This window comes from Mirounga angustirostris, unplaced genomic scaffold (assembly GCF_029215605.1).
Source record: "Mirounga angustirostris isolate CCGP_5_RB_7025 unplaced genomic scaffold, mMirAng1.0.hap1 SCAF_8, whole genome shotgun sequence".
NCBI lineage: Eukaryota > Metazoa > Chordata > Mammalia > Carnivora > Phocidae > Mirounga > Mirounga angustirostris.
In genome coordinates this window covers 124772620-124792368 of record NW_026991716.1, presented here as the reverse complement: position 1 = coordinate 124792368, position 19749 = coordinate 124772620, and the positions used below count along the sequence as shown (strand labels likewise).

Below are 19749 nucleotides of genomic sequence, written 5' to 3'. Positions count from 1 at the left end.
AAAGAAAGAAGAACTGATGACCACCTGACTTATTTAATGTTAAATGTTCTAGGGGCGCCTGGGTGGCTCAGTCAGTTAAGCGTCTGCAGTTAGCTCAGGTCATGATCACAGGGTTCCTGGATGGAGCCCCACGTCCAGCTCCCTGCTCAGTGGGAAGTCTGCCTCTCACTCTCCCTCTGCCCCTCTTCCTCATTCATGCTCTCTCCTTCTTTCTCTCTCAAATAAATAAAATCTTTTTAAAAAATGTTCTAACAGGACTATAAAGGTATTATTTGAAAGGAGAATTTGGAAGGTACAGACTGAAGAATATAGAAGTAAGCTGTGAGAATGTGGAATAAAGTTAGTTTCAATAAAAATGAATATATAAAATATTTAATGAACAGACTCTATGAGCCAAGAGTTTCGTATTCTTTATTTAACATTTAACAACTCTGTGAGATATGTTCTTTTATTCTGATTTTATATATAGGGAAATTAAAATGTAGCAATATTTAAGTAATTTACCAAAGTTTTGCAGGTAGTAAGTTGTGAATGAACTCTAGATAAAAAGCTGACAGATCAAGATATGAGCCCATGAGCTTCAATGCCCTACACATTCTGATTTCAGTAAATGCTCAACTACACAATAATTTATTTTTTCTGTCTCTATTTATTACCCAGTAATTCTATGAATTTGAAAAAAGTCCTATCTTAGATATGTCAAAACAAAATTATAATTTATAAATGAAACACCCTCTATGGGAAGAGACAGGGAGGTCGCCATATATTCATTGTTAGTATAAGAGGGACAGAAAACCACTGTGAAATTTAAATGGTCACTATTTCCATGAAATAATTAACAGTTGGCATAACCAAAGGCTGATAACATACAACCTTTAATAACTAGCATAAACATCATCATGATATCTAACATTGGTTATTTTAAGTATAGTTATATAGTCAAATATCCATGTTTTATGTCATATAATAATCACAAAAACTGTATGAGGTAGAAATTATAATACTGTCCATTTTACATATGAGAAAACTGACATTTAGAGAGTATTTAAGTGACTTCACCAATGTCACCCCCCAGTAGTCAAAATTTTTACTTAGGCCATCAAATGTTAGTATGCCATTATTAGAACATTATAAACATTATATACATGGTTTATGATTACATAAAAATTAAATACAATATCAAATCATTACACTATAACAAATGAGGTACGTTTACTAAGATATTAAAGTACACATTTCTATGTATATCACAAATGATTTACTACTTAATAGAGACATTTTTAACTCTTTCTGGTTATTATCTTTTCAAAGGAAAGAAATAACATGTAGTCTGTCTAATGAAATTAATTCACTTGAAGCAAAACATTACTGTGACACAGAGAAAACAGGACTTAAGATTCTAATCAGAGCTGTATTGGCTTTTAAATAATTAAAGGAGAAAAGACTTCACTGTTAAATTTTCCCCAAAACATACCATTAATGTATTGCACCAATCCTCTGTCCATGTACGGACTCGGCTACACCCGGCGTTAAGCACACAGAGCCTCTCCTCTAAAACAGGCTCACTGCCCTCGATCAAGTTCTTCAGGGCAGCACTACTCTCAGTGATGGTATTTAAATCCGCTTTTCTCTTTTCCAGATCCTTCAGAATATTCTAGAAAAGAAAAACACCAAGATCCACTTGATATTGCAGAACATTATAAAAGCTTTTTGTTTTTGTTTCAAGATTTTATTGAAATTCAAGTTAGTTAACACATAGTGTAGTATTAGTTTCAGGGGTAGAATTTAGTGATTCAGCACTTGCAGATAACACCTAGTTTATACAATTTTAATTTTTTAAAAACTTTTCTTCAACATATGCATAGTAGTCCATGACTCCCATAGATAATTCACAATGTCAAAGGTTTCCAAAGCTCCACATCTGATTAATATGTTGAGAGTTCTTAACTTCCTCATAAAAATTAGAACATTTAATTATGCAAATACAAAAAATACAAAAGTAACAAATTCAGTTGTGAAAAGGTAATCATTTCATTAATTTTAATGTAGTACAAATGCTACTTATTACCCACAATCACCAAGTATCTTCATCATAGCTTTAGACATAAAGAATCAATTTTATTTTCAAAGCAGAACTATCCCAGAAGTCACAATTTTCAAAATTTTATAATGACTTTATGTCCTAGACTACTACTGGAAACTACTGATGTGTACTACATTTATTTGGAAGGATAATACCCTGTACTAGGTGACTTAATATATAATCTGTTGTATCAGCATTATAAAAAATATTTCATCTTAGCTAAATCATAGGAAAACTAGCACATCTAAGCTGTAGTCATATAGTTGCCATATGCAAAGATAATACTCTGGGTGATATAATGATAACTTGATTTGCACATTCATAAGGTTTGACCAGGCAGAGAAATACAGCGAAAATGCTGGATTCCAAAATTAAAACTACAAAGTTCTAAAATCAAAAAGTAACATGAGCATATCTACCCACCCCCACTGCTTTGTACCTTTTTTAGCCAACATTTAAACAAATCATTTCAAGGAGCTCATTTATATTTAATTTCACATCATTAAATTATATTTTGGAAGGCATAAAAATTGCAAATTCCCAGATGAGTCAAGGTTTAAACATTCACTTGGCCACATCAAATACTGGTATATTTATAAAGGCACTAAAATGTTTCTTTTAAATGTTCTTCTCCAGAAGGGAGAAGGAAAAAAAAAAAAAAAACCACGGCCAAGCTCTGTGCAGTTAAGACTTTCTACCTACCTTCACAGGGAATGTACTGACTGACTAGAACAGTCTTTAAGAATTATACGAAATAATTAAGTACAAGTAATTAAATGCAAACAGTACACACAACTATCTACGCTAATAGACTGTATTGTAAATAAAATGACTACACTGAAAATAATATTTAAGCTACTGAATAAAAATGCTGTTAAAGTTCAGGAATGAAAATGCTATTTAAATTTTTACATTGAAAAAATTTTACATAATTTTTAAGTGCAAATACATTAAAATGTTGTGAAATATGAATGTTTCTTAAATCTGAAAACAACATTGAAAAAGTGGGTGATTATGTTATATACTGATGTTTCATTTGATTTACTCTAGTGAAGAGAATGTGCTGTGAATTCGTGATTTGTATTTACCATCTTCATTATTTCAAACCTGAAATAAGATTAAATGGGAATTTTAAAATGAATAGCACCAGAAGAGACGATCTTACCATTGTTTTAAAAGCCTTTACCTTAAAAAATAATGAGAATCAACTAATTGAATTTAATTGATGTGAGTAAACAGATGATTAAAAATTAAATATGTGAAAATCAGTATCACCTATGTACAAGCTATAATTAGTAAAAATAGAGAAAAAGCATACTCTTTATACACCTATAAAAATAAGTATGTAGGAATAAACATCTTTGCATACATATATAATGTTTCTGAAGAAAAAAACCAAAGCATTATGTAGTAATGTAAAAAAATTGGGGGGAAAAATGAAACATACCACCTACTAAGGAGACTTATAACAAAGATATTGTTTCTCCTCAAAACAAATCTATAAATTTATGGCAATTCAAACCAAAATTTCTAATAGAATTTTTAAAATAATTTCAGACTAATATTTCTTAAGTTTATATGAGTATACACAAAAAAAACCCCAGAAACATGAAGACAGGGAATCCATTAACTACATGTTGACATACATTATGAAGCCATATAGTCGAACAGTTGAAGAACAATTCAGAGGGTCAGATCAGTGAAGCGGAAAACAGAGAAAAGCAACAGGCAAAAAGAATATATGAATTTAGCATGTCAAATCAGAGAGGAAAGGATGATAAATGGTTAACTATTTGGTCCAGAAGGATTAAAACATTAAAGGTAAAAGATGAAACTATAAAAGAGCTAGAAAAAAATATAAGTAAAGAATTATATAACCTTGGAGCAGAGTGTAGTGTTGGAGTTTCCAAGCACTACAGACAGATACAGTGAAGAAAAAGATGAATTTTATTCTTTAAAAAATATATAATACAGTGGTTTAAAAAACAGAAAACAGAAAGGAAACTGCAGAGGCAAAAAACAAAAAAAAAACAAAAAAGAAAAGAAAAGAAAAGAAAAATGCAACACACAACACACTAAGCATTTATTATTATGGTAGGTAAAGAGCTCTAAATTAAAAGACCAAAAATGGTCAGAAATACAAAAAGGCAATTTTTTCTTAAGGAGGCTCCATGCCCAGCGTGGAGTCCAATGTGGGCTTGAACTCACAACCCTGAGATCAAGACCTGAGCTGAGATCAAGAGTCGGATGCTTAACCAACAGGTACCCAGGTACCCCAAAAAGGCGACTTTTTAAAAAGAGCTACAAATGGCTTCTAAACTTTGGAAAATGTTGCAATTAAAAAACCAAAACATGATATTTGCCTACCATCAAGCAAGCAGGAATTCTCACTCACAGCTGGTGGGTACAACATTTCCAAAGGGCAATTTCATAATGTGTATAAGAATTTTAAATGGGTATATCCCTTGACCAATATTTTTAAGGCTAAGAATTTATCCTTAAGAAATAATCATGAATATATGTTATGATTTAGCTTCAAGTATATTCATCACAGCATTTTTTACAATAGTGGAAATTGGTAATAATTTAAATGGATATGAATAGAGGAATGGCATAAGAAAAAATACCTCTCCAATGTGTGATACAAAACCCCTGCAGGTAAAGAAAAATATTAAAGATAAAAGTTTTTAAAACAATGTTAAGAAACATTAGACACAATATAATTACTTTTAAATGTTTCTGTTTGTGCATGTTTATATATGCCTATGAAAAACAAATGAAAATGGTGTATTCTTTGAGTATAAATGATTTTTGCTTTTGCCTTTTTTCATTACACTGTGCAAATGTCATTCAATTAGCTTGTATGACTTAAGTTATTAATAAGAAAATAATGGTTTTCAAAATGTATTGTACAAAGAAGATAATATTTCCTTGAAAAACTTAAATTTAACAAAAAGAAAGTTTGATGTCTTTGCTTTGCATTCATTGACAAATTCCAATATTCCTCCTATCTTTCCTCCATCTCTTTCTCCAGATCCTTGTCACATCACACAGACCATGGCATAATTATACTTTTCATGAGCTATTGTAATGCCTCATATCTTGAATCTCTTTCAACTGTTACCTCTACAAAATGTTTAAATTAAGAAATGGTTGCATCCTCCATGACCTCATAGCACCTGCTCGCCACATCCCACAAGCAAACACCTGTAGATGTCAACATTGATATTTGTGGCTCTATATACATTTCCATCACAGTATTGATCATTTATATTCAGGACTTATCTCTAGTATACATGCTTCTTTCTTAGGAAGCAAATTTAGGAAAAGAGAATGCCTTCAATTAAAAAAAAAAGTAGTTTCTGTTCCATTCAGTTCTTTGTCCACCTCAAAAGAGAATCAGCAAATCTGTTCTCTAATCTCTGATGTCAAAATAACTACAGAGTTACAGAAAACTCTTGGATCTTTCATTGATTTTTTTTTTTGAAAATTCTGTTCCTATGCTCTTTCCATCAGTTCGTTTGCAATAGAAAATTTAGTTACTGGTATAAAAGTTATCACAGAAGGGGCGCCTGGGTGGCTCAGCTGGTTAAGCGACTGCCTTCGGCTCAGGTCATGATCCTGGAGTCCTGGGATCGAGTCCCGCATCGGGCTCCCTGCTCAGCGGGGAGTCTGCTTCTCTCTCTGACCCTCCCCCTCTCATGCTCTCTCTCTCTATCTCATTCTCTCTGTCAAATAAATAAATAAAATCTTTAAAAAAAAAAGTTATCACAGAAGAATTAACAAATAAATTCAATTCAGCACAATACTTTGTGAAAAATGAATACTCAAAAAATATCACCAATTGTGAAGGTAATGATTAGAATGTTTTTAAGTACCACATAGGCACAATGCCTATGTAGGCCCTACTGATGATCCATGTGAGTTTAATGCTTTTGGAATCAAGATAAAAATATCTTCTTAAAATTATTGTCTTTCAAAATAGTCTTTTCTTTTTTCTTAAGACAGAAGTCGAAAAAATAATGGAAAAAAGAAAAGGCTATATTTAACATGAAATGGAGATAAATGACATCCTGAACAAAATGCCACAGGAGACCCTGGCATAATATTGGCAGGTAACCCAAACTACAACTTACTTTAGCCCAGGAGATTTCTATATCCAAGTCCCCAAGCAAGCCTTCTGATGTGGATTTCTGTACCAATTCAGCTTCAGTAACAGAAAGCCATTCAGAAAGAGAAGCAGTCTCTTTCTTCATTTTCCGGGCCAACTGTGATGCTCTTTCCAGGTCCTGTTTTCCCTCTGTCACCTAAAAAGGAGAAAGAGAGAGAGAGAAGAGAGAGGGAGGGAGGCAGAGAGAGGGAGAGAAGGAGGGAAAGAGGGAGGGAGGAGAGGGAAACAGAGAGAGAGGGAGGGAGAGGAGGGAGAGGAGGGAGAAAGAAAAGGAAAGGAAGAGGGAAAAGAACATGAAAAGAATGAATCCAAATAATAACTAAAGATCCAAACTATTCACACTTAACCCCCAAGACATACATAACCTTTATCTCTCCCACCTGGAATCACTCCATTCTTGTATTTCCACAAGGGGACAATATACTACAGAGGTTAAGTGTCAAGCAACCCTGGGTTTTCATTTTAGCTCTTCCCAATTACTTTCTAAGTGACCTTGGTAGAGGCATAGCCCTCAAAAGGTTGTTATGTATCAAATGAGAAAGATACATGCACAGAGGGCTTGGCCCAGGCCTGGTAACAAAGTTAAGGAATCAGTAAATGATATCTTTTATCATTTTGAACAGAAGATGCCCTACAATCCTCTCAAGAAAGAATTCTGTTTAAAAAACACACACATATACCTTATATTCTAGAAATTTGAGCAGGAAATAGTATGATTTTCATAATTATGTTTTGCAATTAACTACTTAACTTAAAATATAATAAATGGCTATGCAACATAAACCTTCAGTATTATTTTGTTTTTGTGGTTGACAGAGAGCAAAATGAACTGAACTAACATTTACCAGGCTCTTAACATAGCTCCCATATCACGATGAAGAATCTTACACATGCTGTGCAGTAAGACCCTCCGCAGCCTCTACTTTGCAGGTCAGGGCCGTGAAGCTTAAAGGGGCCAAGGCTACGATCAGTGGGACAAGGCCGCTGGACTGAGCTTGGTCTGACACTTTACATTACATGATGGTATGCTCTAACAAAACTATCACTCATAATCTAACGCTGAGATAGCATTTTTAAGGGTATCACAACACGATACATATATAAACGTGTTCTTTTTATGTGCACATAGGTAGAGATAATTCGCATTACCTAAGTAGCAGAGTGGTAAGTCATGTATGGGATGAAATTTTCTTAGATGATAAAAAGACTGAATTTTCTTAATAAGTATGTGGAATTACATTTCTTTTTTCTGGTCCCCTAGATTCAATTTTATTCTTTCATACCTCAAGGACTGATTATTATTAAATTCCTTCTTAAAAGTCAAATATTTTTCTCTACAGAGTTTAATTAGAATTCATGACCTTAAATTAATAGCCCCTCAATGCAGACTTCAGGAGACAAATACACGAATTATATTAAAAGATATTAGGTATTCAGAGGATCTCATCTGATCTTGACATGCCCAGGCAGTTACACAATCATCATAAAACTTAATGTTACCAAAGATTTGTATATACCAGGAAGAAAATAATTTACAGTTCAACAAAAACTCTTCTCAGTCTAACCAATACATTTTGAGATGTATGCATTCTGAATTAGGCAGTATCAACTTGGAGAGATTTTACTTAATCATTTCTCCTTTCTCCCTCTTACATATTCAATCATTCCCTCTTAATAGGAACATCCCCATCAGCTATGAAATATACTCAGGTCTTGGGGCACCCGGGTGACTCAGTCAGTTAAGCGTCTGCCTTCGGCTCAAGTCATGATCTCAGGGTCCTGGGATCGAGCCCTGCATGGGGCTCCCTGCTCAGTGGGGAGTCTGCTTCTCCCATCTGCTTCTCCCTCTCCCTCTGCCCCTTGAGTATATACATACTCAAGTCTCTTATATTTAAAAAAAAAAAAAATTATCCTTCTTTGGCTCCATCTACCCTAAGACCTTCCTCTCTCCTATCTCTCCCTTACCAATCCTCTAAAGCATTTTCTTACCTTCCCCACATTTCTTACCTCCTCCCATCCTGCCTTCTACCCCATCACTCCACAGAAATTGTCTTTGCTGACTCAGCTCAATAATGACTCCAAAGGCAACAGATCTAAATGGACATCTTTAAGTGGACATCATTTTTTATGCTCAATAATTCAAAACCAGTGCCTCTACCCATTCTCAAAATGCCCTTTTCCCCTGGCTTCCCAGCCCCAGCACTCTCCTGGTGTGCTAACACTTCTAATCAATGCATTTATCATCTCCCATAGTTACCTTTATTATTTTTTTTTTTTTTTGGTAGTGAAAATACTTAACATCTATTCTCTTAGCAGATTTCAAGTATACTTATGGAAAACAGTATGGTGGTTCCTCAAAACATTAAAAATAAAACTACCATATGATCCAGTAATCCCACTTTGGTGTATATATCCAAAGGAGATGAAATCAGCGTTTAGAAAAGATATCTGCCTGCCCATGTTCATGGCTGCATTACACACAGTAGCCAAGATGTGGAAACAACTTAAATGTCCACTGATGAACAGATAAATAAAATGTGGCACAGATATACTTCAGTTTCTTTTGCAAACACATCTTCCTCAAATTTCTTACTAAATGATCTAATTCCTCAAGACCTGGTTCAGGCCCTTTTTTTTTTAAATTTATTAAAAATTATTTTTAATTTATTTTTTCCAGTTTTATTGAGATATAGCACTGTATAAGTTTAAGGTGTATAGCACAATGACTTTACTCACATATATTACAAAATGATTACCACAATAACTTTAAACATCCATCATTTCATACAGATACAAAAAAAAAAAAAACAAAACTTTTTTTTTTAAGATTTTATTTATTTATTTGACAGAGAGAAACACAGCGAGAGAGGGAACACAAGCAGGGGGAGTGGGAGAGGGAGAAGCAGGCTTCCCGCTGAGCAGGGAGCCTGATGCGGGGCTCGATCCCAGGACCCTGGGATCATGACCTGAGCCGAAGGCAGACGCCTAATGACTGAGCCACCCAGGCACCCCTCAGAAAACTTTTTTTTCCTTGTGATGAGAATTCATAGGATTTACCCTTTTCACAACTTCCCTATGTACATATACAGCAGTGTGAGCATAGTCAGCATGTTGTACATTATATTCCTAGGGCTTATGTACCTTGTGACTGCAAGTTTGTTCCTTTTGATCACCTTCATCCAATTCCCAGACCCACCAGCTCCCCACCTCTGGTAGCCACAAATCTGATCTCTTTTTCTGTGAGTTTGTTGTTGTTTTATAGATTCCAAATAAAAGTGAGATTATATATTATTTGTCTTTCTCTGATTTATCAATGAGGGCATTGTGCTAAGTGAGATAAACCATATATATATATGCATACACACACCATATCTTCCATATCCATTCTTCCATTAATGGACACTTAGGTTGTTTCCATGCCTTGGCAACTCTAAACAGAGCTACTATGAACATGAGAATGCAGATATCTCTTCAATGTAGTATTTTTGTTTCCATCAGATATATACCCAGAAGTGAATTACTAGACCATACTGTAGCTCTATTTTTAATTTTTTGAGGAACCTCCACACTGTCTTCCACAGCAGTTGCACCCATTTACAATCCTACCAACAGTGCACATCCTTTCCTCCACATCCTCACCAGCATTATCTCTTTCTATTGATACTACCCATCTAACAGGTGTGAGGTAGTATCTTATTGTGGTTTTGATTTGCATTTCCTCAATGATTAGTCATGCTTGAGTACCTTCTCAGGTACCTATTGACCCTTCATATATCTGCCTTGGTACAATGTCTATTCAGGTCCTCTGCCCATTTTTAATTGGATTATTTGGTTTTTTGCTATTGAGTTGTATGGATTCTTTATATATTTTTGATATTAACTCATTATCATATATATGATTTGCAAATATCTTTTTCCCATTCTGTAGGTTGTCTTTCCATTTTGCTGATGGTTTCTTTTGCTGTGCAGGAGCTCTTTAGTTTGATGTAGTCCCACTCATTTATTTTTTATTTTGTGGCTTGGATAGGCTTTTCTTTTCTCATTATATCTTCTCCCTAGACAATCTCATCACCACTGAAAACTTTAATTACCATCTCTATGCAGATGACTCATAAAATTCCTAGCTTCAGCCCAGATATAGTCTCCAGACTTGAATAACTTTCTGAGTACCTGATATATTCAATTCACTCTCACAAAGGCACTTAACGTGTGAACATGCCCAATACATACTTACGACTTTGCCATGTTTCCGCCTTTCCTTCCAGTGCCCCCTCCCAATGACAGTACCATGATCTTCCATGTAACCAAGCCAGAAACCCAGGGGTCATCCTTCATCTCCTCACCTCCTATACTCCCACATCCTAATCCATCATCAACTCCTACTCACCTCATTTCTTAAATGTGTCTAAGTCCATCTGCTCATGCCACCTCCATTGCCCCACCCTCATTAATGCCCCCATCATTTCTCACTAAGAATGCAACAATGACTTCCTAACTGCTCTCTTCACATCCATTGCTGCCTTTCTCCAATTCAACTGCAGTGAGTGATCTTTTAAAAAGCAAATACATGAGCCTGTTATCTCCCTGCTAAAATCCTGCAATTACTGCTTATTGCTCTTAAGATTAAAATCCTTATCACAAACCTAAGACACTAGTATGCTCTGGTCTCATCCCTTTCTCCAACACCATGTTCCCCACACTTGCTGCATTAGCCACACAAATGTACCATGCTGCCCCCTGCCACAGAGCCTTTCCACATGCTGTCCCAGCAACCTCAAAGTCTCCTCCACTGCTTTCACCCAGGCTATTCCTACTCATCCTTCAGATCTCAGTTTACGTACCACTTCTTCAAGGAAGTTTTTGTAACCCCAGTCTGGGCCAAATCCCCCATTACATACACTCTTAAAGCAGCACATACATTCCTTCACAACACTTCAGACTGCTAATGTGACATTACTTTGTATGACTACATGATTAATGTCTTCTTCTCTCGTTATCCTAAGTTCTATTAGACAAAGATAATTTTTTGTGCACCACCACTACTGCCTATATGATTCCTGTCACATGGTACAGTCTCAATTGTGTTGAATGAGAAAATGACTTAACGCTAAAACCATAGTCACAACTGGAGAGTTGACATTAAAACCGGCAGCACCATTCCCATCCAAAAAATGCCCAGTTGATGAATAAATACAGCAATATTTGAGAAATAACTTCAGCTGTATAATAATACCAAGAAGAAGCCCTACACTGTGTGTTCCAGATGTGTAATGTATCAAAATGATACAAAATATATCAGATTAGCAATTTTCTCTTGCTTTAGTGAGGAGGTCAAAATTGTCCAGAAAATGTATGCACTGCTCATTCTTACTGATCCAAAAATGATAATAAAATTTCAGCTAGTTTTCTCTGGGTCTATGTAGAAACTTAGGTAATATTTAAAAACCCAAGAAGGATCTAAAATATTATCTAACACAGCTTTCCAATATTGCCAAGAAGGTTTCACTTAAACACTTTTGATGTTGTTGTTTTGTTTTGTTTTGCTTTGCTTTCCTGGTTTCAGGGCAGAGTTCTCATAAGAGAAGACATTCAACCTTCTGAATATAGTCACTCACAATAAATGGCCAAAAATCCCCCTGCAGATTTGCTCAGATGCCCAAATTAATAGATGTTTCTTAAAAGGATTTTAGATCCTGCTACATTATTAATGTGAACTTCCTGTCACTTACCATTTATTAGAGTCCCAATGTTTTAACATTTCTCAGTAGACTATTCAATTTAGAAATCCAAGGACCAGTAACTTGAGTTTATACAGGGGCTATTACTGGTAGAGTTTCCTTAGAATAACTTCTGAAAATTGACTAGCCATTGAAAATATAAAAATGAGTCTGAATTAAATATTAAAAGTGAATTTCTCTACACTTATTCATCATTGTGATATTAATATACAGATGTAAAGAAATATAATAAAAAATACTGGAATAACTGAAAACACTATTATTAGTGCCCTAAAATTCAAACATGCATTCTTCCAGGAGCAAAAATTTAAAATACATAAATGAGAGAGATGCAGGTGAGCAGTGGAGTTGCCCTTACCTGGGCACCCAGGTCATTGTAGAGAATCTTCAGAGAAGTCAGCTGCTCATCCATCCCCCTGGGGTTGTCGGTTTGTTGCTTCTGGACAATGTGCCTTCCGGTTTTGATTACAGTCTCTACTTCCAGCTTGACTTCACTCAAAGTTTTATAGAGTTTCTTTAGAAGAAAGCAAGGCACATTTTATACACTGTGGTGAAAAATTGCTAATTGGAATCATTTCAGAAGCCGGCTTATACAGACTGACAGCTACAAAGTAACTATGGAGATCAAAGGGCTTTATCTTCCTTGGATTTGGTTCAAAGGATGAGTGAAATGAAATCAAGGTTGTATTATCTTTTTAAAATCAGATAAGAAAATAAACTAATAGAGATTATACTTGTTTAAAAACCCTCAAACATGTATTTTCAAGGTTTATGAAAGTGCTTAGTAATAAAAACATTTTTCCTACATAAAATGGAAAAATATTAAGACTAAAAACTGAATGTCTATCATTTTTTAAATTACATTTTTAAAAACCATACATGCTATTACTAGAAAAAAGCCAACACTGGCTATATCTCTGGCTGTTGAAATTTGGGAGTATTAACATTCATTTTTTTTTTTCTTAGAATTCTCTGAAGTACCAAGTCTACCACAATGAGCATGTATTACTTATATGATGAAAAGATATATACTCAATATATCAAGATGTATGTAACTATAAGAAATTGGAGTTATGTAGGTCAAATTCAGAGCTGTCCTCATCCTAGTTACCTTGAAACTAAAAAGCTTTTATCTGGGTAAGTTCTCTTGTTTCCGTCCATCATGATCTTGACCTGAAACATCTCCTGTGGCATTTTCACATAGTAACAGACCACTGGACTAAGTTACACAAGGTCAAGGATAGTGCTCTGCTGATTTCTGTGTCTCATTAAATCAATAAATACTTACATCTACACTCACACACATACACACAGACATGCATATATGCCCACAAATGCAGACATACACACTCATACATACACACTCACACACCCACAAATTTACCGTTCATTCTCCCACCCATTCCAGTTTTCGAGTACACAAACTTTCAGTGTGTAACAAACAAGGAGACTGCAATTTTGAAAAGCACAAAGAACTCTCCCCAGACTTTTGTCTTAACAAGTGTCATCTTAAGTTTCTTCGTGACTCTTCTCAAGAAGAAGACTAATTCTAAGATTGTGTATACTTAGCCACATTATTTTTAAAATTTCTACTCAACTAAATTATAATGTTGAAGACTAAAATAGTAATAAGGCCTTATAAATAATTTCTTCTTTCACATCTTAGGTTTAAACTTGAATTTAAAATTTTACTTTCCTAGAGAATGATTTTTTTATGCAGTAATATTCCTGACATCAATTCTAAGTATAATTTCTTCTTTCATATTTTAGGCTTAAACTTTTTAAGTTGAAATTCAAAGCTTTACTTTCCTTAAGAATGATTTTCTTTTATACCGTAATATTCCTGACATCTATTCTCAGTATGGTTCTTCTGGCTGACTCAAATTTATCCTTTAAAACTTAGCTTATTAGTCACATTCTGTCAAAATCTTCCCTAACTTCATACTGTGATTAAGATGTGTTTCCCTTGTTTTTTAAATCATGTAATATGCATGTCTATTCCAGCTTCCTTATCTCGTTACATTGTAGTAATTGATTTTACTCTCTCCCACCTGTCTCTCTTATCTCTTCTAATTTCCTTGAAGATTACCACACTTCTTATTTTAACCTGTTTTTCACCACTGAGCTCTCTTCTTAGCTCACTATAGACTGGTAATTATTAAATAAGCCATGTATGGAAGCACCAGACGAAGCCATATTAAGCTGCTGGAAAACCCACTAGACACATTATCCACCCAATGGCCTCACCATACACTTGTCCAGATGGCTCTGTATGACATCAGGATCCACATCCTTCACGTCCAGAAAATGAAGTTCTGCTTTAACACAATCCAACACACGCTTGCAATCAAGCATGCGCTGCTCAAAGTTGGCAGGCTTCTGGAAAAGCTGGAACTTTGTGGACACTTCTCGAAGCTTCCTCTGTTTCCAGAAATGAAAATAAGCAATTCACGTCAGAATGATAATCTCTCTCAGCAGATGATATTAATACAACACACACTGCTAGAAAGCTGCAAGATAAAGCAGCCATAAAAACATTCCTTAAAGGAACCCTGGCTTTGTTCCTAAGCAATCACCTGAGTGCACTGCACAACACAGTGTCATGAATTACTTGACAGACAGAGTATCAGTCTAAGACATAAGAAAAGGCTAAGCGAGCCTTCCTGGAATTAAAACTTCACAGAATTTCTCACCTGTTTGAAAAATATAGTTCAAGAACCTAAAACTCAAAATGCCCTTCATGGCAAGCTCAGAGTCAATGTCAATCTCACATCCACCGTTAAAGGACTGGTGGTGCTGCCTCCCATGCTCTCAGCCTGCCCAGTGCACCAGGCCACGCCAGAACGGACAGAGGCTCTGCATTAATGAAAAAATCTATACAAAGATAACTTCTAAATCTAGCTTGCTCTCTCTTCTTAATTCAACTATAAAATCAGATCAGTATTTTCCACCCATATGGAAACAATTTGTTTCTGCTGCTTTGCCCGGGATGCAATGCATCATTCCCATCCCACTGTTCATAGCATAAAGAAGACCAAAGGCATCCAAGTCATCGGCTCTTCCTCATCTTTTTTACGCCCAGCACATCAAAGAGCGAAAGGGAGCTGCTCTCCCTCTTCACCTGTAGCAAGTCCATCTGACTTCCTCCTCTGGCATTCCTGCCTTCCGGGGAAGTTGGAGGCTGGGAGCGTGTGTTTCTTCTCAGCTCCTCCAGAGTCAGCTCGTGGGCTGAGATCTCTGCTTGGATTTTCTGCAACAAAGAGATCAGAAAGGGGAGAACATCTCTTCTGTTAAAAGTTCCAGATAGTCACACAATACATAAGAACATGTTGACCACTGTACAAGCTTTAATAACTTTAATAATAATATAGGCCACCTGTGTTGCCGGACTCCCATGTGGGACACACAAACTAAGATCTTGGCGTTCGTCATTTCTAGTGTTCACCACTTATTTATTAAAAAAAAGGAATTTTCCCAACGTTATAACTATAATTTTAAAATGGTGGTCATTTGCCAGGGTCTCAAAGACAGACCAAAAGAACTCCAAACCCATATGCAGCCCCATAAGTAAGGTGAACCTTCCTCACTGACTCAGTTTGGAATGGCAAGAGGGGCTGGTTGTCTTGTGGGGGAGGAAGTGATTACATATGCTCTTTTTATGTCTTGAAAGCCCTCCACTCCATGGCAGTACCTGAGCTTCCTGTGGAACTTGGAAGGCATCTATCCTATCAGTCAAGTACGTTGTGAGCTGCTTGTCCAGCTCCCCTAAGCTCTCCTGCAAGACTTGAAGCATGTGGTCAGTTTCCCGTAGGACCTGGAGCTGCTTTTCCAAAGCAATCTGCTTGCTCTCTGCCTACACAGGGGAAAAATTGAATCATTAGTTGCTCAGCACCAATATAAAGAGCTGAATATAAGAAAACCTTCATGTTCTGGTCACCAAGATAGAAACAGACTGTAAAAGCTCAAAACTTTGGCCTACATTACAAATAAATAATAATGAGCAAAGATAACAGTGAAAAGATTCTTCTAATGTCTTATTTATCTTACAGTAAATTACTAATTTTTACTTCTTTCTATATACAATGACAAAATATAAAAATGCCCTTGAGGGTGTTATGCTAAGGGAAATGAGTCAGAGAAAAGCAAATAGCACATGATCTCACTTATACGTGGAATCTAAAACAAACAAAAAAAACAAGCTCATAGAGACAAGAACAGACTGAGAGTATGAAGAGAGTAGATCTTAAAAGTCCTCATCACTAGAAAAAAAAATTGTGACGATGTATGGTGAGGGATGTTAGCTAAGCCTATTGTGGTGATCATTTCACAACGTATACAAATATCAAATCATTACGTCATACACCTGAAAGTAATATAATGTTATATTTCAATTATACCTCAATTAAAAAAAAAAGTTTTCCCACATAACATATTAGACAGAGACAATAAAAATGTCATCTATTACACATTTAGGATATTTACAGGAACCCGCAATAAGCCTATCAATAACGATATAAAATATAACAAGAATGTCTATCAGTAGAGTGAATATATAAATCTCTTTTTTTTTTTCCAAAGTCTCAAGTTCTATGGATTTACATATGTGTCGAACCACCATCTGCTGCACTTTTGGGGTGAATTTGATGCTCTTCACAACCTAAACATCAATAATTATTATTTAATGTGTTTAAAAGTATGTAATATCCATCCAACCCTCCTATAAAGGATAATCTCCTTTCTCTACTTACTGATATGAACATGCATATTTGATGCATTCTGAATAGGTATCTAGAGATTATGACATTTTATAACAGCAACTTACGTCAAATTCAGTTGGTCATAATATTTACTAGGATAATCTGAGTTCCTATTCTTATATATAGCTATAATATCCTTAAAGGAAATTAAATAGTTCATAAGTAGAAACAATCTCAAGGGTAGATTTCTTTATTCATCAAAGTTCTGCTTGTCTTCTAAGTGTTAGGTCTACTCTTCCCCACCTAGGATTTCAGTGTCCTCGACACCCCTATTCATGTTGGTTACCAACTCTTCCCCTTGGTAAAAGTTCTTGCAGTCAGCTCTATACCGTGATACCTATCAACATTTGGGTTCCCCAATTCTTACCAGGTGACTCAGGTCTTCGTATCGACTATTAAAAGCCTCCAGTTTTTCACTGATTATATCATCAAGAATCCCTCCATCAATCAGAGTCTGGCCAAGTTCTCGAATCTGGGTGCGATTATCTGCTGGATGTCGCAAAACGGATTCCAGAGACTAGACAGGGAGAGGAGAAAAAATATGCACTGACTGAGGCAAAATATATCAAGGATCCTAAAAATGTCCACTTTTTTAAACAAGTAATTCCATTCTCTATAAATCTACCTAAAGAACAGGACCAGAAATGAGGTAGATGATTAAGTTACAAAAATGTCCATCATGGTATTAATAAATACCTAAAATTGAAAACTCAGTATGAATGATGATACACGTTACTAGACTTTCATAAAAATAATTTCAGTAATTATTAATTACGTAGGGAAATGTTCATGGTATGATGAAAATTTTAAAAGCAGAAAACAATACAAGCAAAATTATCTCCAATGGTTATTGACCATATTACTAAAAATAGGTACTCATTTTTCTACAACATACACAGAATGCTAGACACTGTTTTATATACACACTTTTTATATACATAAATCTAATTAGCTGGATGGGCTAAATACTATTGCCATATTACAGATGGGAAAACTGAAGCTCACAGAGGTTAAATACAAAAACACACAGTAAAAAGTAGAGCTACAATTCCAACTTCAAGACTGTACTTAAAGACTGTATTTATCCAGTACTATAATGTACTGCCTTCCAGTGTGGATAGAAAATAATAATTAGGAAGAAATACACCAAAACGTTTAAAAGTGCTTATCTTGCTTTTTACTTCTCTCCATGTTCCCATATTTCTGGAATGCACCTGTTTTAATTCTCATATTAGGAAGATATGTTTTTAAAGGAAGATTTCATACTTTTTCTTCTTCTCTCAACCTCTCACCCTGTGATCTTACTTGAGAAGCGGTATCTTTCCTCCAGCAGAGCATCCGGCTCTTGGACTTCAGGTCCCACCTTGGACTCATTCCTGACCTTTAGTCCAGTCATCCACTCAGTTACCATCCTGTGTCCCTTCCATTTTAAAAGCAAAGGGACGCTCTTCCTCCTCTTTTATTTGAAGCAAATCTACTCTCTTCACATTTTAATCCACTGAAGAAAGAGTTTTTAAGTTATCGTGGGCCACACGCTGTGCTGATAACTTGGGAATGATGAAAAAGCAGGTACATTTCTTGGCCTCGTGGAGCTCGAGCCTAAGCCTGGGGACAAGCTCCTAAGACAGGATCCAAGCCTCAAAGACTAACCACTCTAACCCGTCCCCAGCTCTTCACATGGGGGAAGATAACAGAGCAAGAGCTACTGTAAACTCAGCAGTTGCCCTGTCTAATGAGCAAAAATAACTTTATGAAGAAACAAGAGAGCAATTACCCTAATAACAGAAGGCAGTTTTATCTGGGGAAAGGTAAAAATAAGCTGGAAAATCACTAGGGTGCTCTGCTAAAGGTACTCATGCCCAAAATGTGTTAATTATCAAACAGCTAACCCACCCCACGAGGCTGAGTTTGTGGGTCACCAATAATCTAAATACACAGGACTGTATAAATACTGCAGGTCATGGAAGTTATGCTGAAAACCACCGAGAAAGCAAATGCCTTTGTCAGCAGAAAGCACCATGTTCCTCCTTGGAGTACGCATTTGGCCTCGCTGCCACAGAAAGAACTGCCCACCTCCAGGGCTTCATTGATAGCGTCTGCCTTCTCGGGCAGGGCCTCGGTACTCTTCATCCGCTCCTCCAAAGTGCTCAGCCAGCAGGTCTCAAGATCCAAATAGTGAAGCAGTTCAATCCAGCAAGACCATACTTCCTAACATGAGCAAGAAAAAAGCTCTATTATAAAAGAAGTCATTTGAGAGGTGATGGAGCTCCAATACAACATATTCTTCTAATAATAACAATTTCGTTTAGATATGAGTATACTTGAAAATTTAGAAACTGATGAAGTTGGAATTGCAATAAGTGAAAAAATAAAATTCTTCAACAAATCATATGAGACCAGTTGGTGGGAGGGGGGGGGACCGGGGGATAAAGAGGAATGAGTTGTCTCCCTCTGTGCACTAAAAAAAATTCCAAGGATCTATTTAAATGCCAAAAATAAAACTATATAATTAGTAGAAGAAACCAGGAGGGAAATATTATCAGTTGTTTTTTTTTTTTTTAAACAGGAGGGTAAAAAGTACTCATAACTGCAACACTTGTTAACAAAATCATATAGAAAATTAGAATTCCCTGGGGTCTACCCTCTTCTAACTCAGAGCTCACTGATCTAACAATCTGCTGCATACTCTTTCAATTTTTTCCTAAATTCCTATGAATGTGTCTATATATGAAGAGAGTCACATTCAACCAAATGGAGTTATACTATACTCTTACTGTATTAGTCCCAATCACTTATTCCCCATTCCTACGGGAGTTTTGCGGGGAGAGGGATAAATTTATACTCCACTTTCTAGGAGCAAAGTTATGGGAGGAACTACCCCTTCCCATATAGGATGAGCCTATTCGATTGATAAATTTAGGAGAAAGAGTCCAGCAGGGAGCCTCCTGGGGTGACCCTCTTTCAGATCTATTGACTTAGAGAAGGTACATCCCAGCACTC

General features: G+C 35.8%; 1 protein-coding gene across 11 annotated transcripts in view; it reads right to left on the bottom strand.

Moving 5' to 3' along the window:
- The window catches only part of UTRN (utrophin), a 496097-nt gene that overhangs the window by 299146 nt on the left and 177202 nt on the right, over window positions 1-19749 (bottom strand). For all 11 annotated transcript variants that reach the window (XM_054505586.2, XM_054505588.2, XM_054505587.2 and 8 more), the window contains 8 exons: window positions 18823-18957; window positions 17117-17266; window positions 15684-15845; window positions 15114-15242; window positions 14240-14413; window positions 12351-12506; window positions 6220-6390; window positions 1475-1654 (listed from right to left, as the gene is read on the bottom strand). In XM_054505586.2, coding sequence (XP_054361561.2) covers window positions 1475-1654; window positions 6220-6390; window positions 12351-12506; window positions 14240-14413; window positions 15114-15242; window positions 15684-15845; window positions 17117-17266; window positions 18823-18957 — 1257 coding nt within the window. The remainder of the gene's footprint in view (window positions 1-1474; window positions 1655-6219; window positions 6391-12350; window positions 12507-14239; window positions 14414-15113; window positions 15243-15683; window positions 15846-17116; window positions 17267-18822; window positions 18958-19749) is intronic.